Genomic DNA, 17,362 nt, shown 5'->3' with positions numbered 1-17,362 from the left:
AGAGTAGCTGGGATTTAAGGAGAAAATCTATGAACTTCTCTCACCCACTTCTGTTGCTGTTGGAAATCCCTAGACTTTATAATTCCTTGCTTCTCTGAGGTAAGTCATCATATGGCTTTCTTTGGTCAGTCAATAATAATTTATTATAATAATATTTTCAATCTAATACTAATTTGTTTATAATATAACATAACAGGACAACAACATAATATGATTTATAATAAATGATAATTTATTATTGACTAATTGAAGGCAGCCATGATGTCTTATGTCCAAGAACTATAGAACTGTTATTGTCTTTTCCTTCTCACCCCTTCCTCCCTCCCTTAGGGGAGTAATTCTTTCTTTCCATTGCAGCTTGCAGGAGACACAGAGGAAGGTCTCAGAGGACAGCTGAGTCCAGTTGCATGGCCCATGATGACATCTACAGCATTCACAATTACTTCTTTCCAACCAAAGGCAGCACCCACAGACCCCACCCACAATTTGTCCCCTCTTAGGATCATCAGTGCCGCCCTGGTTCAGCTGTGGCTGAACCCCCCCCATTACCACAGCTCTGTGTGAAAATCTATAGTGGTTCTCCATGGTCTACCAAATCCAGCTCCAATTTAATAAGCCCATTGCTAGGTACTCTCTGAGAGGCAGGGCATTGTGATGGAGAGTGCCAGAAGAACTGGGCCCGGCCTTGCCTCTGACACATATGAATGGGTCAGCGCTCAGGACTGGGACTGGGCTCAGCCCTGGGACAGTGAGTTGCAGACTCCTGGCAGGTCTCCATGGTATTCCCTTCCAGGAGCTGTCTATGGTGATGAAAGCACAGCTGCAGACAAATACACCTCCCCACACTTCAGCCTGGATGACCTCCCACCATCTCTTTGTCCTCCAACTCAAATATCTCTTTCTTCTTGAATCCTTCTCAGATCTTCCTTCAGATCTCTCAGTGTCCATTGTTTTTTCTTAGCTAACGTGTTTATCATGAAATAGCGTATACTATTCAGTAACTCAATAAACATTTATGTTAATGGGCACTGTGCCCATTAGCTCTACAGAAACTCAAAATTGCAATAAGACTTTTGGGACATTCTAGATATGATTTTCTATATTCTAACCACCTATTGAATTCCAAGAAACAGGACCCTGAGGCACAGTGGGCATTTCATAAAGGCTTTTTGCTATCTTTTGCCAGAGAATTTTCAATTAAAAATGAAACTGATCAGAATATAACATCCTAAACATGTTTAAATGGAACACAAACAAGGCTTTAAAAACTCTAAAGAATATTATTCTCTCTCTTCATCTATTTATCTATTCTAGTTCCAGGACCCACTTGAGGTAGGCAGCTGGCGACCACTCAGGTCTGGCCATTGTTATTTCAGGAACATAAAGTTCTGTGATACTTTCAAGGCTTTCAAGGATAAAATGATGCTTATGTTTAGAATTCCCTTACCTGAATCGGAATACTTATAATTCTCTTCTAACGTTTGAGGAGAAAAAAATTTCTTTAAAACTGTACGAAGGCATCTTTGATCCCAAGTGTCTGTAACTCGACCTCCATAAGTTATTTCACCTGCAAAAAAATTAGTTTGGCTTTGAAAATATAAGGGTACCTTGATAGTTCTATGCTTAGTTTTGACTTTATGTATCAAGTTCAGGGCACCTACTCACTTCAATGACTCTTAAAATAGCAGTTTTAAGCATGACACAGTTGTAAGCATTTAAGGAAATAACACACAGAGGTATTCTTAACTATTTCTTTCTTAATACAATAAGATCACAGAATCAGAGAAGGATAAAATAATCCTGATGGCTTAAATCCAGTCCAAGCCCTTTATTTTAACCACGACCTATAATCAGCCAACTTTGTCACTGTTCCTGGATGGTATATACCAATTTACTCCCCTGTAGCCCCTTTCACTATCCTGATATTTTTCAGAACAAAGAATCCCTTCCTGGTAACCACTCCTTAAGAAGTGTTCTCTTTCCCATTTTAATCTAAGTGTCTTGAGGGCGAGAATTGTCTTTACTTTTGTGCTGACATGCCCAGCATTTGGCAGATGGCTTGGCACACAGTAAGTGTTTAAAAAATGCTTTTTTATTCATTCACACATTATTAACAATTAGGTGCCAAGCACTGGAATGAACAGGGAAGTCTTTGGGTGGGAGTTCTAGAAAAGACCATGTGCTGAAGAGCCTGCTGTACCTGTGATGTAGATCAAGGCATCCCACGGTATCTTTCCTTCTTGACAATAAAGGTTTAGATTAAGTAAGGCACATTCTCTATCACTGTCATTAAATTCATAGCAGATATTCCAACCAAGAGGGCCAAACTTTTTCCTCTCCTAGAATTTGAAGTAAGAGAGATGAAATTTAAATTGTATAATTTAAGTTTGAAATAAAATATTAAATATAGTAAGTATTAGACCTTTATTTTATGAAAATTTTATCTAAATTAATTTCAACGATTATTTATTAAAGTATCCAACAGTGTAGAATGATGGACGGGATGTTGGATCTGGAATCAGTAAAATATGGCTTCAAATCTTACCTTATAGTTTAATGACCAAGTGACTCTGGGTAAACCATTTGATTATTCTTGGTACCAGTATTCTCATCTATAACATGAGGGGGTTTGGAATGAATGACCTCCTTTCCAACTCTAAATCTATGATCCTTGAGTTGGGAAGTCATCATGGAATAGAGTTCATTTATATCAAAAACTCCTGAATGAGGAAACTCCTTTTCCCTCCCCTTTTCTTTGTAACTTATAGTTGAGTAAACTAGGACATGGTGAGAACTGAAATGACTTGCTTAGAGCCACCAAGCCAGCATATGTCAAAGGCAGGATTGTAAGACCAGTTTTCATCCTCTAGAGACCTCATTGTCTCTCTGTCACAGGCAGAATGTGCCTGTGGTTTTATGAAGTGCTGGGCTTGACCTGAGGAACTGAATTAGCATCTTTCTGGACTTCACCTTCTCATCTGTACAATGGGTAGGAGGCTGGACTTGATAATCTCTAAGAACCCTTTCATCTGCATTACTATGGCCATAGGAAAGGCAAAAGTGATGTAGAACATGGTGGGAAGCAGCCAAGGCCGTGAGAGTAAGGCAAGTGTCACTTTTCTATTTTAGAGTGACCAGGGAAAGCACTTTTTATTTTGGACCCCTCACATTGTGCCCCTAGACCACAAATATTAGAGGGTGATATGTAGCCATTCTTCTTGGAGGTAGGAGATGAAGGAAAGCTTCCAATTCTGGTTGGGGGGAGCCTTCCAGTCCCTGCCCTATCAGGCCACTACTGGTGGTATGGCCAGGGCTCTTTTTTGTGGAGGAACCAATCATTCAAGGGCCCAGATCAATTCTCTCTCTAAAAATGGCAACCTGCCGACCAGCTGGTCTACCTTCAGGGTGGGTTGGGAGAGCGAGCCCAGAGATAGATCCACCAAGAAGTCCCATTCCTGAACCTCCTCCAGATTCTGAATCTTTTCTTCCTTTCTTCTTGGCCCTTGGGGCTTTCCTGCCAGCAGATACCCCTGATCTTGCATTCTCTCCTCAGCCTCTCAGCCCTCTGCTCCCTCCCTTTTCAGCAAGGGAGATCAAGGTCCTTTAATGAAATTCTCCCCCTCCACAGCCAAATTTTCCAGAATTTCCCTCTTTGGGTGCTCTTCTGGGCTCTGGCTCATCTGGCTGTGCCCTTTCCTGTTCCCTCAATCAATCCTCTCCTGGCTTTGCTCTTGGTTCTGGAACTTACAAAGTTCTCTCTCCTCCTGGACCTTTTCTCGGAGCAGAGGGCTTTTCCTCTAATCATCCCCAATTTTCTCATTGGAAATATCCTGATGCCAGCTCACCCCCTTCTCCCAATGGGGAAATCTTCCTGCCCCACCCCCCCCTCCCCTTTTGTGAAGAGGCCCAGGATGCTGGCCCTGCTCCTGAATTTCCCAGCTAAAAATCTTGCCTTCATGGTGGCGCCCCCCCCCCCCCCCCACCCCCCGGCTTCCTGTTTTTTTCAGCTCCCTTTTGATGTGAGCATCCGTCCTTCCTCTCACTTCCAAACTTCTTGAAGGAGTTATCAGTGTCTACATGTCCTGCCTCTTCTTTCTTACTGTCTGCATAGGCCCTTATCATCTAGCTTATACTTCTCCCATGTAGTTAAAATTGTCCTCTCAAAGGTCAGCACTAAGTTAGCTAATTATTAAATCCATTAACTTTTTCTCTTCTTGTTACTTAACTTCTCTAACAAGGGATTTGAACATCCCTGGTAACTACTTGTGATCACTTTAATTTATTCTCCTTTCAATTATTGGACATTAGCTCTGGATCATGTTGCCCCGAATTTCGCCATTGTCTCCATCTCTCCTGCCTTCTGGCACTTTGGAGGCAGCTCCTGAAAATAGCCTGAACCCTGTGAGGTAAGCTTCCATCTTACCTTGCCCCAAAGCACATCTCTGTCTTGCTCCCCAACCACCAACCTTTGCCCCTTGCCTCTTTTTCTAGCTTTTCTTTATAGTCTACTGACTCATTAAAATGGAATCTCCTTGAGAGGAGAGGCTATCGTTATTTTTCTTGCTGTTTTTGTTATCTCCAGTGCTGAGCGTGCAAGGCTCTTAAATGTTCTGTCTCTATCTATCTATCTATCTATCTATCTATCTATCTATCTATCTATCGGACCTTGGATTCCTTACCTGCTAAATGATGGTGTTGGTCTCTATAGACCCTTTAAAATCCAGTACTATTACACATGGTTCAATATTCTGGAAGCCTCTAAGATCCTTATAGATCAGTGATCCATTCAGTGATCAGGACCAAGTCGTTGGCTTGGACCTTGGATTCCTTACCTGCTAAATGATGGTGTTGATCTCTACAGACCCTTTAAAATCCAGTACTATTATAAATGGTTCAATATTCTGTAAGCCTGAAAGACCTAGTTCTACTTGTTAGAATCAGCCCATGCTAAGCTCTCCCTTGTGTATCTATCAATAATTCTATCCACATAGTCTATCTATCTGTCTACAATCTTATCAATAATTCTATCCACATTGTCTGTCTGTCTATCTATCTATCTATCTATCTATCTACTTATCATTCTCTCTATTCACATTTTTATCTACCTATTTATCATCTATCTATTCATCATCTATATATTATCTGTCACTCTATTGTATATATCTACCTATTATGTATTTATGTATCCATCCATTTATCTATCCGTTATTCATCTATTCATATATCTATCTATTCATTATCTATCATCCATGTATCTTCTTATCCATCTATTTATATCTATCATCAATCTAGTTACCTATCATCTATTGATCTACCTATTAATTTATCTATTTATCCATCCATCATTCCTCTTCCTCTATTCCCCCCCTTCATGTCTTAATCAATGACCAAATCCCATTAAATTGCCCTTGGCAATGTCTCCCCCATTTCCTGTGCATTTTCAATGCCATGATCGCAACTGAAGCCTTCATTATCTCTCATCTGGATGACTTCAGTAGCATCCTAACCCATCTTTTCTCCTTTGGGATTTTTACAGGTGAAGTTGGGGTACCCACACCATTCCTTACATATGGCACAGCATGAACAAATGCATGGAATGGAGTAGCATGGGCTAATTTCAAGGAATGGTGAGGATCCCAGTATGCTTGGGGTTTAGTGTCCAGATGAGGCAATGATTGGGAAGAGACGGGGGCTGATTCTAACAAGTAAACTAGGTCTTTCAGGCTTCCAGAATATTGAACCATTTATAATAGTACTGGATTTTAAAGGATCTGTAGAGACCAACACCATCATTTAGCAGGTAAGGAATCCAAGGTCCAAGCCAACGACTTGGACCTGATCACTGAATGGATCACTGATCTATAAGGATCTTAGAGGCTTCCAGAATATTGAACCATTTGTAATAGTACTGGATTTTAAAGGGTCTATAGAGACCAACACCATCATTTAGCAGGTAAGGAATCCAAGGTCCAAGCCAATGATTTGGTCCTGATCACTGAATGGATCACTGATCTATAAGGATCTTAGAGGACATCCAGTCAAACTTCTTTATTCTACTCATGAAGGCAGCAAAGTCTAGGGCAGTAAAGTGATTTCTTCACAGTCCCAGGGGTAGAGAATGTCACATGTAGGATTTGAACACAAGTCCTCAAGTCCAGAGTTCTGCTCCATGAAGCCTCTGATTTTTTTCTCCAATGACCTATGATATTGATACATAAAACAAGAAAAGAGAATATACCTGAATGATGGCATGGAAGAAACAAATACCGAAAATAACTTTTCTCCAATCCCTTCCAAGTATATTTTCTTCAAAAAATGAAGATGACATTTCAGTGAACGCTCGCCTGATATTTGCACGGAGACCTTTCGGAGGTTCATTGGTAACCTGGAATTAGAAAATATATATTAGTAATTATTTCAGCTCCTATTCAACTGTGTCTGACTCTACATGACTCCATCTGGGGTTTTCTTGGCAAAGATATTAGTGTAGTTGGCCATTTTCTTCTCCAGCTCATTACCAGAGAAAGAAACTAAGGCAAACAGGGTTAAGGGATTTGCCTAGGGTCATACAGTTAGTACGTGTCTAGAGAGGCTGGATCTGAACACATGAAGATAAGTCTTCCTGACTCTAAGCCTGGTGCTCTATCCATTGCACCAACTTGCTTCCTATAATATTATTTAATTATTAAGTAATTATTTAATTCAGGTTATTTATAAATCTACTTACTGTCTAAAAGGCACTAGGCAACCATTGATCATTCATACAGCTTCCAGGGCTTTGGGATGGGAAGTATCCATGGGGCTCAGGGTTGAGGATGGTACATTTACACCTGAGAGACTCGGCAATAAATTAAACACTAGTTTTCTTACACGCAGTCTAAAGAGACTAGGGAAGGTTAGCCTTTTCCCATTGGGATGGGCTTGCAATTTTTAGTTATTCTCCTACATATAGGACTGTCTCATGCTCCCTTGCCTTTTCCAGCTGTAAAGTACATTGTCCCACATTTGAATTTAGAACTAGGAAGTAAATGCATAATTTTCATTGAAGTGACACTGGTGATTAGCATGCTTCTATGCATGTTTCTGAGAAATCAGCATCTCCTAAGCTAACTTGGCTATTCATAATAGCTAGTATTTATATGGAATTTTGAGTTCTGCAAAGCACTCACACATACCCACAGATACCCACATACATACAGATATATGATGATTCTATAGATGGGCAAGCTGAGGCAAAATGACTTTCCCAGGTTCACATAGCTACTAAATTTTTGATGCAAGACTGGAATTAAGATTTCCTGACTCCCAAGTTATCCATTATACCACTCTTCCCATGTATCCTTTTTCTTTTCCTTTTCCGAGTTAATATCATATCATAATGCAATAACAATATCAACAAGATTCTGTATTTTTATAAAATTGGATCAAAAGCAATATCTCGAGCTGCATTGTCACTAGAGGTAGCCAGTTATTTATATAATAGCCTTGTCTATTTTTGACATTCTGCAAGGTCATGCCCATGGCTTGCCTCTAGTAGCCTTTTCTTTCTCCCCTTTGGGTATTTTCTTTCCTCTCTTCATGGGTCCTTTTTAAACTGAATTCTGGTTTTGGAGGGGCTATTCAAGCAGACGGTCATCCAACATTCTCTGTAGTTCATTTCTAAACTGGGTTCTACATTATCATTTTTCTTGGCTTGAATTCTGCTTTCTATTTATTATTCTGAGACTAGGTGCTGCTCTCCTTTGTAGACAATTCATCCATAGACTCTTTATGATAGTGATTTATTTTTAAAAATAGTTTTGCTGTCTATTTCTTCTTGCAACTCTCAACTTTTTCTCTAGGAATCTGGATGCTCTACTATTTGGTGTATATATATATTATATATATATATATACATTATATACATATATACATATAATACATAATATTGCTATTACTTTACTATGTATGATTCCCTTTAGCAAGAGGTGGTTTCCTTCCTTACCTCTTTTAATTAGATCTATCTTTGCTTTTACTTGTTCTGAGATCAAGATTGCTACCCCCATTTTTTTTAAACTTCAGCTAAAGCATAATAGATTCTGCTTTAGCCTTTAATCTTTACTTTGTATGTATCTCTCCACTTCAAACTGTTTCTTGTAAACAACATATTGTAAGATTCTGACTTTTAATCCACTTCCATTTTATGGAAGAGTTCATTCCATTCACATTCACATTCAAAATTACTAACTATATTTCCCACCATCCTGTTTTCCCCAAGTTATACTTTTCTCTTTTTTCTTCCTTTCCTTCCTCCTGACTCCTGCCCCCCCTCAATCTGCCCTCCCTTTTTTCAGCCCTTCCCCTTTCTTATCCCTTTCCCCTTCTACTTCTGTCCTCCCTTCTACTAGTCTCCCCCTTTTCTTTCCCATTTATCCTCATGATAGTAGTTTTTAAAATGCATTAAACTAGAATTGATTAGGATTATGAAGGAAACCAAAGGCTAGTGAAAATAGACATAGACTTTTTTGTTTTCCCATCCAAACTCACATTAGATGTGGGTTCCTTAAAAGCAGGGCCTAATTTTTGCCTTTGTTTATATTCCCAACCCTTAGCACAGTGTCTGTCTAGCACATCGAAGGGGCTTCATAAATGCTTGTTTACTGACTGACTTGGAGATGGACCCTGCTCCAGGCAGAGATCAGGGGAAGGTCTAAAGGTATCCCAGAAAAGTTCTGACAATTGTGTCCTTTGCACATTACTGTCCCAACAGTAAATCTGAGTCTTCACTGGGACTGAGAATAGGTATTTATGGACTTTGGAGAACAGGATTTTCTAGCATTAAACATATGTGATGTGTATATTTTTTTAAAAATTCAAAAACATTTCTTATTATACTCCTTAGTTGTCTTCCTTCACAAGGTTATTTTCTGGATTAAGTCAGATAATGTATTGCAAAGTTCTTGACCAACTTGAAGTCCTATTTCAGTTTAGATTACTTTGAGCAGGTTTGAATCAATTGGAAATAATTTTTCATTTGTGAAAATAGTGTCTGGGTTTAGTACCACCTTCTCCATGGGCTCCTCCTTGGTCACTCCTGATGATAGTACTTTCCCCTAGAAATCATGTTGTCTGTTTTCTCCCCCAATAAAAGTTAAGCCTACTTGAGGGCAGGAATCATCTTCATTTTCATTGTCTTGATTGATTATGATTTTAGTATCTCTCAAGCAAGGTAATTAATAATCAACCAAGATACAATCAACAATTTAAATCCTGCCAATGTGTCAGTACTTAGAAAGTCAAAGACAAAAATGAAAGAATCCCTCCTCTCTTATAGCCTCTGTCGATAAATTATGCTCACAAATACATTACCTTGACAGAATTCTGAAGGACTGTGACAGGAAATGTTGTACTAGGCATGGAACTCAAAAAAAGTCGAAAACTCTCCTCAATTGAAACATCTGTAAAAAACAATCACACAGATTTGTTTTGTTTAATGAGTGTTTCTACATCTTCTTTTGGAAAGACTAAGCCATATGTTACATGAAGTAAAGGACTTTGTCTTCTATATATAAAAAGAACAGGAAAAAGTGTTATCAAACAAGATGTTGGTGAGAGACAATCTGTTTACGATAAGTTCGAAACACTGGGTCTAGGTGACGTACATGCTCAGGTACAGAAAGAATGGGAAGATGGGATTATTACTGAGCCTGATTAATGATCTTTGAAAGCATAAAGAAAGGAAAAGCTAGCAGGAAAAGAGAAGGGAAAATATTTCCTTTTCAAAAAAAAATAAGAGCAAGAGAATGGAGAATATAAGCCAAATATATATATCATATATATATTATAAATATATATATCGAAGTTTGATTTTGATTCTTTGTAAAATTCTGGAATGTGAAATTGAGAGGTGAGTTAATGAACATCTAGAATGATCAGAGAGAGTCAATCTAGCTTTATCAAGAAGAAGTTATGCTAGACTAACCTCTTCTTTTTTTCCTGTGTTAACAGACAGGAAAATGATATAAAATATTATAATTTTATATATTAATGATTATTTTATATTAATATAATTATAAGTAGTATAATAAAAAATATAAGCTATTTTATGATCTAGTAGGATAGCATTAGGAAGTTTACTTTACAAAGATTTTAGCCAAATATTTCACAAAGTCTTTCATGCTATTTATGTGAAAAAGATGAAGAAATGTGAGCTACATGATAATATATTAGGTAGATTTGGAAATAGCTGGCTGATTGGACCCAAGACAATAATTGCTGTCATAGATGTCAACTAGAAAGGTCTCCAATGGCTTTGCCCTTGGTCCTGAGTGATTTAATAGTTTTATCAATGACTTGAATAAAGGCATTATGTGACACACATGGCAAATTTTCAGATGACACAAATTTGGGAAGGATAATTAACATACTGGATAATTAGAAATGTTCTTTACATGTAACTTTATTTATAATTGGTACTTAGGATATGAACTCATAGAATACGCAGAAAGTCCCCCTACCAGTATAGATTCATTCCCTCTTAAGTAATATATAGTCTTGGAGAGCTGCCCAGAAAACAAAAAGATTAAATAGCTTAGCTAGAGTCACATAAAATGGGTCCTTGAAAATTGTGAAGAAAAAATATTAATGCTGAACTTGGCACTTTTATATACAAGTCTGTCATAAATTGATTTTATTTAACATTATTCTAAATCCAAGCATTTTCTATGTTAGAGAAAAAGATATCCAAATCAGTGTAGCCTTCCATGTCCTTGCACATATTTCTTTGCCAAGACAATTTTCAATAATATTTATATAACAATTTGAACAGAGAAAAAAAGTCATAATATATTAACATTTACTTTTGTGTTAACATTCCAAAACAGTAGCCACCACTAATTTCTTTCCTTGACTACTGTCCTTCTCAAGGTGTAAAAGGGCAACTCTGATCAGTGTTGGAATCTTTTCCAAATAACAGAAGAGGGGACCCTTCTCTTGTTTGGATCCTGCACAGCTCAATCTCGTCAGAGAATGGGGAAAACAACAAAAAGACAAGCTGAGGGTATTATCCTTAATACATTCCCCTCAAAAAGGCCTTCTCTCTTTATTCTTCTATGAATTTTCAAATAGGGGAAAAATCTGGAAAAGGCTTTAGGTGAAGAAATATTTATTAATATTTCCAGAAAAACTAAAAAAAGGAATTTTAATAGGCTACCATGAGATTAATATTTATGGTTGCTAATGTAATAAATGATTCATTTTTAAAGGAAAAGGTATACCTTTTCAGATGCATGTATCATAATAGGAAATTCAATTACTTACACTTGTGTTGAGTCTAGTTATTTGTGCCAGCTAAACCCAAGTACCATTATTCACTGGGTATATCTAGCTGCAATTTACTCCTAGAGCTATGGAGGAGGAAATAACTTCTGTAATGTTAGCCTTGCAAATTTCTCACTTATCATATGATGACAAACATCCTATTACCCTTTGCAAAACCTTAATGTATAAAATAATGGCAAATGTCACTTTGAGAAATGAGTTCCACTATATTTTGGGACTCATAAGGAATGTAGGAATGAATGGTACCATGCTGAGAGTTTATTGTTCGGTAATTTCAATCGTGTCTGAGTCTCTGTGACTCCACTTGGGATTTTCTTGGCAAAGATTCTAGAGTGGTTTGCCATTTTCTTCTCCAGCTCATTTTATAGATAAGGAAACGAAGACAAATTGAATTAAGTGACTTGCCCATAGTCACAAAGCTAGGAAGTGTTTGAGACCAGATTTGGACATAGTAGACATATAATAAATAGTTACTAAATTAAAATGCCCACCCACTCTCTCATCTGCTGGTGAAACTATGAACTAGAATTTTTCTTTATTGCATCTGAGGCTGGAGGATGACTCTGAAACATGTTCCAGGACTCATTCCCTAGCGACTCCTTAGTAGAACTGTGACCAGCCACTATAAGGAAGGCAAGCTGCTGCTTATGGCATGGCATGCAACTGGGGAAGTAATGAGGAATTTATATTCCTTTTAACAAGTGCGCTTTTATTTATCATCCAGGAAACAGATGATAGGAAGGGAGATGGCAAGAGGGACAGTCAACGGATCAATTGCCTGAGTGCTGCAATGGGATCCAAGAAATGCTACAAAACCTAAGGAAGGGCCGTATTGTATTGGCCATATTCTCCACTAAGAGGAGTTCAGGATGATTAAGACACGGATGGGCTGGTGTCTGTATTGTCATGAGATCGTGGCATTCTGTCTGAATGGGACTCCAGAGGCCGTTGGTCCAGCCCTTTCATAACAGAGAAGGAAACTGTTTTTTAGGGAGGGAAAGTGATTTATGAGAAATAACAGAACCAAGATTCTCAAATGCTGAATCCTTCCTGACATAGCAACATTCCAACATGTTGACTTGGATTTTGTGAAAGGTCGAGTTCTCTGTATTCTAGTGTTACTATGTGCACTGAGGACACAGGGACAAAGAATGAGTGAGCTTGTGCTCAAAGCCATCGCCGGGCAGGGATATATATGCAAAAGAGAGACTTTGAAACTCTGCCTCGCATGTTAGAAGCAGGGCTTGAGCCTCAGTAACCTAGCTCTGTCTCAAGAAAAATGAGTTTATTAAAGTTTTATTGCTACCCACTGAATGATGTCTGGTGTGATGCAGTAAAAAGGAATGACTGAAGGTCCAGCTTTGTAAAATAGTAGAATGACTTTAATTAAGAGACTCTTCCATGAGAGAGCTCCTTGTCTCTAGTCTATAGATTTTTATTTTTATATTTTGTACAGAATTTAATCTCAGTCTGTCTGAATGGGATTTGTTCAGTGCACAGGGGTCTTTGGGAGCATCACCCTGGGGCAAAGCAGCCAATTCTAAGAGACAGATCTTTATGGTTTACTCTTTAATACCTCATTAGCAGCCAACACTGCCATTCTCAACCCCTCAGGGTCTGGCTTGTCTAGCTAGGCTCAATGAAAGGTAGAACATGGTATCTGAGACAACCCTCTGCTTCAAGCACAGTGAGAACAGAGAACAGATCCCCAAATGAGGCAGGAACAAATTCTAGCATTCCAAATTGGGTCCCTTAATTGGGAACTGTTCCTAAAGATCACCTGGTAGGAATAAAGGAAGTGGGGGCTGGAGTGAGAAGGATGCTGCTCCTTCCTGCAGGTACAGATGGATCCATTTTGTAGATCAGAGAAAACTGTTACAAATAAAGAGTTTTGAAAAAAACCATGATTTTTTTCACTTAGTACTTTTTTTGTATTTGTATACATTTTTATTAAAGCTTTTTATTTTCAAAACATATGCATGGATGATTTTTCAGCATTAACCTTTGCAAAATCTTCCCTCACCTTCCTCTCACCCCCTCTCTTCCTTAGTTGGAAAGTAATCCAATATATGTTAAACATGGTAAAATATATATATATAAATATAAATATAAATATAAATATAAATATAAATATAAATATATATATATATATAAAATTCTTTATTCCCTATGTCATGCTGACTAAAATTTCTGGTTATATGACCAGAAGACGATTGTAACTTGTTAGTTTGATCTCTTAAAACATATGAGCTGAGCTCTCTAAGACTTTTAAGTGGCAGAGAAGTCAAACCTAATTGATGGAGGAAGTTCCTTCACAAGAAAGGTTCCTATAATGAGTCAATAAAGTCACAGATCTAGAACCCAATCCCAAGTTCAGTTTCCTCATCTGTAAAATGGAGATAACAGGACCTTCCCTCGTGGAGTGTTTTTGGGAGGCTTAAATGAGATTTGGAAACCTTAAAATGCTTATTATTATCCAAGTGCCATGGGAATTTGGCCCATGTGTAAGCCACCCAAGATGGTGTTGGTGTCATCTATGTGGAAGATGCCATCTTAGGAGTTCTAGGAATTCATCAAACCCCTCATGACACCCTACTCCATTTATTTTTCATTCTTAGTATTATGCTACCATTAAAAGCTTATGGGGATTTTGTTCTAAATTTAAACAGAAAGAAGCAATAAGTAGTTAACATACTTGGTTCTGTAAAGCTTTTAATAAGCTCTTCCATAGCCAACATCCATGATACTGCAAGATGACAGTTTTGAAGAAATACCCAATTTCCTGATTTCAAAGCATCCTTAATCATCTTTTCAGCAATAGGTCCTTGGCCTTGTCCCAATGAAATGGATTGCACTCTGAAAGAAACAGAAAATCTCCCTCAATCATTTTTTACTGCAAATATTGAAACAGAATAAACACGTTAAGATTTTAGGCAGACAATATGTCTTCCCAAATATTACTTTGGATACCAGGTAGAAATTCCATTAAGAGAAATTCAGTCTGTAAACTTTCTGTAAAATTCTTCAAGTAAATCAGAAATCTACTTGAAGAAATGATATCTCATTAAATAAAAGAAATTGGGGGATCTTATACCACTGTCTTGATCTTGCCTCCTAATGCTACTTGGACAGTCTTGCTCCCACATATTGGTATTACTTATAGCCAAAGTTAGCGAACAAGTGAACACCCAACCAAGGTCAGCAATTCTCTGGGAGGAACAAATGGCTTCATAGGCCAATAGTTCCTGGATCTAGTAATTAGTCCAACATTCTGGGAAAAGAATAATATTACATAATTATTCTACTTCTCATTTTTAAGTTATCTGCTCCCATAGTTATCTCATCTTCAATATTATCTCCTGAAGAATTAATATTACATAATTATTCTACTTCACATTTTAAAGTTATCTGCTCCCATAGTTATCTCATCTTCAATATTATCTCCTGAATTAAACACTCTATAGCATCATGAAGCCTTAAAAAAAACTCTTAAGCAAGGATCTATTTCTTTCTTGGGAGGGGAGGTAATGAGAGTTAAGTGACTTGCCCAGAGTTACAGTTTTTAAGTGTCTTGCGTCTGGATTTGAAATTAGGTCCTCTTGACTGTAGGGCTCCATCTAATTGCCTCTGAGGGCCTATTTCTTGAATGGGTCATACTTAGCTAGAAAATTTATTTTTTTCATAAAATTTACACATTTTATTTTTAGCTAGAAAATTTATTTTTTCATAAAATTTACACATTTTATTTTTAGCTAGAAAATTTATTACAAGGACCTAGTATGAATTAGGAAGGGAAAATTATGGAATGTGTAGGAACTCCTTTGTCTTTTTTTTTTTTTTTGGCAGTTAAAATATGAACTTTGCATCTTCATGAAGGTAGGAAAATAAATTGGAAATATTCATGATTCATTGTGATTTGTTAGTAATTTTAAAATAAAGTTGAACAAGATTTATTTAATCATCTTGAATATCATGAAACTAGGGGCAGGTGGGCTGTGTAGTGGATAAGAGAACAGGACATAGAACTAGGAAGATTCCTCTTCCTGAATTCAAATCCGCCTCAGATAACTCACTAGCTGTGTGACCCTGAATAAGTCACCTGTTTGCCTCAGTTTTCTCTCAGTTGATGCTATAAAACGAGTGGAAGAAGATAAAGGTAAACCACTCTATTATCTTTGCCAAGAAAACCCCAAATGGAGTCATAAAGAATCAGAAAATGATTGGAAAAAGACTAGATAGCAGCTTCTGAAAGTCAGAAGTTCCAATCACTGTTTGCTGTCTTACAGTCTTATTTTGATAAAAGATTTCATTGGTCTAAGACTCCTAAATGAGTAAACTTCCTCTGGCTTTCTTCTCTGCAACCTATGGTCCCAGAAAGCTGATGAGAGCAATGAGAAGATAAATAATGCATCCAGCGCATGTGTGAAGCTGTCTTGCTGACTCTCTGATCACTGCTGCATTTTCCTTTTCTTAGGATCACAGAATTAGAGCTGCAAAGGACCTCCATCCTCCCATTTTACAAAGGAGAAAACTGATGTGCAAAGTAGGCAAATGACCTTTCTAAGGTCACAAAGGTCCTGCTGGAAGCAGGATTTGAACTCAGATTTCTTGACTCAGTAATATGATCTATGCACTGTGCTACCTACTTCTTACTTTACATAACAAATACTTTTTTAGTAGATGTTTTTAAAAAGGTATTTTAATCTAGTAGCAGAAAAAAATCTCTAGCCCAATCTCTTCTTACATGGTTAAATGAAAAACACTTTCCTAATAGGACAAAACTTTGACTTTATTGGAAAAAGTGATTTTTAAAACGACAAAAAAGCAATTTACAGAAAAATTATCTATAATTCATTTATTGCATTTATTTAGGGATTCCACAGCAGAGATTCTATATCTGTCCGTCTATCTCTCCTCTTTGCCTTCTCTCTGTGTGTCTCTGTCTACATCTCTCTCTGTCTCTATCTCTCTCTACCTTTCTAACAATGTCTCTTTCTGTGTTCTCAGTTCTCTCTGCCTCTATTTCTCTCTGTCTCTGTTTTTCTCAAATACATACATATACATAGAGCATAGATGAACTAGAGTTGTAATTTATATTGAATGGAATAAAAATCAACTAGAGAATATAATACAGAGCTAAACTTGTAATCTGGAAGACATGGGTTTAAATTTGGCATCAGACACTGGGTTTTCAAATCACTCAGCCTCAGTAAACTCCTCTGAAAAATGGGTATTATAACAGCATCCACCTTCACAAAGTTGTTCTCATACTTTTTTTTCATGTAATTTTCACATTTTATTTTTAGCTAGAAAATTTATTACAAAGACCTAGTATGAGCAAACTTTAAAGTGCTTTTTAATGTTGGCTATCATCATCCTCCTTGTCACACCCTTACCTTTCTGAATATCCGCTTTCTCTTGCAAATCTCTGAAAAGCTCCCATTGGATCGGAGCCAGTGCTTAGTATGAATACCAGAGGGGTAAAGCAGGACATATCTTGATAGAGAGTTGCTAGATCAACTGGTGGATTCTCTATAAATTGTTTCCCTAGATTTTCTATCACAAATTCTGTTACAGCAAAAACCACCTGGAAATTTTAAAAGACATATATTTTAAACGAGATTAAATTTTAAAAAAAGTTTTCTCTTTTGACACATGAACTTTCTCTTCAGCACTATGGAGTACCTCATTCTTTTGAGGGAGAAGGTGGTCAATAGTGTAATTTGTGGCAGAATGATTAAGAAGATTGAAGATGGAGAACAGGGCAAAATGGCTGCACTACCAAGTTGCCCACTTATTTAGAAAATACAAACTAACACGATCTGTGCTGTACTGTGCTTTTATTTATTTTATAATCTGACTTAGGGGGTTTGGGGAAGTTTTGCCAGCAGCTGTTGGCTCCTGGTGGCAAGGTAATTTTTAGGGTAACCTACAAGTCTAATTTTTAAATTCAGTGTTCTATTTTACTTCAGGTTGCTCCCAACTTTCTTGGTTGGTTCATATTATCTTCTTAGCTGCTCCCAGTTTCTCCTTTTTTTCTATT

The 17,362-nt window shown here is 37.4% G+C and overlaps 1 protein-coding gene across 1 annotated transcript in view; it reads right to left on the bottom strand.

The window, feature by feature from the left end:
* Nucleotides 1–17,362, bottom strand: part of DNAH6 (dynein axonemal heavy chain 6) — a 206,349-nt gene that overhangs the window by 21,987 nt on the left and 167,000 nt on the right. The window contains exons 66-71 of the mRNA XM_051974340.1: nucleotides 16,716–16,906; nucleotides 14,015–14,175; nucleotides 9,349–9,437; nucleotides 6,239–6,385; nucleotides 2,201–2,339; nucleotides 1,448–1,567 (exon numbers count right to left, since the gene is read on the bottom strand). Coding sequence (XP_051830300.1) covers nucleotides 1,448–1,567; nucleotides 2,201–2,339; nucleotides 6,239–6,385; nucleotides 9,349–9,437; nucleotides 14,015–14,175; nucleotides 16,716–16,906 — 847 coding nt within the window. The remainder of the gene's footprint in view (nucleotides 1–1,447; nucleotides 1,568–2,200; nucleotides 2,340–6,238; nucleotides 6,386–9,348; nucleotides 9,438–14,014; nucleotides 14,176–16,715; nucleotides 16,907–17,362) is intronic.

The sequence above is a fragment of the Antechinus flavipes genome, chromosome 2 (genome assembly GCF_016432865.1).
Source record: "Antechinus flavipes isolate AdamAnt ecotype Samford, QLD, Australia chromosome 2, AdamAnt_v2, whole genome shotgun sequence".
Classification (NCBI taxonomy): Eukaryota; Metazoa; Chordata; class Mammalia; order Dasyuromorphia; family Dasyuridae; genus Antechinus; species Antechinus flavipes.
This window is presented reverse-complemented; position numbering and strand designations above follow the sequence as displayed.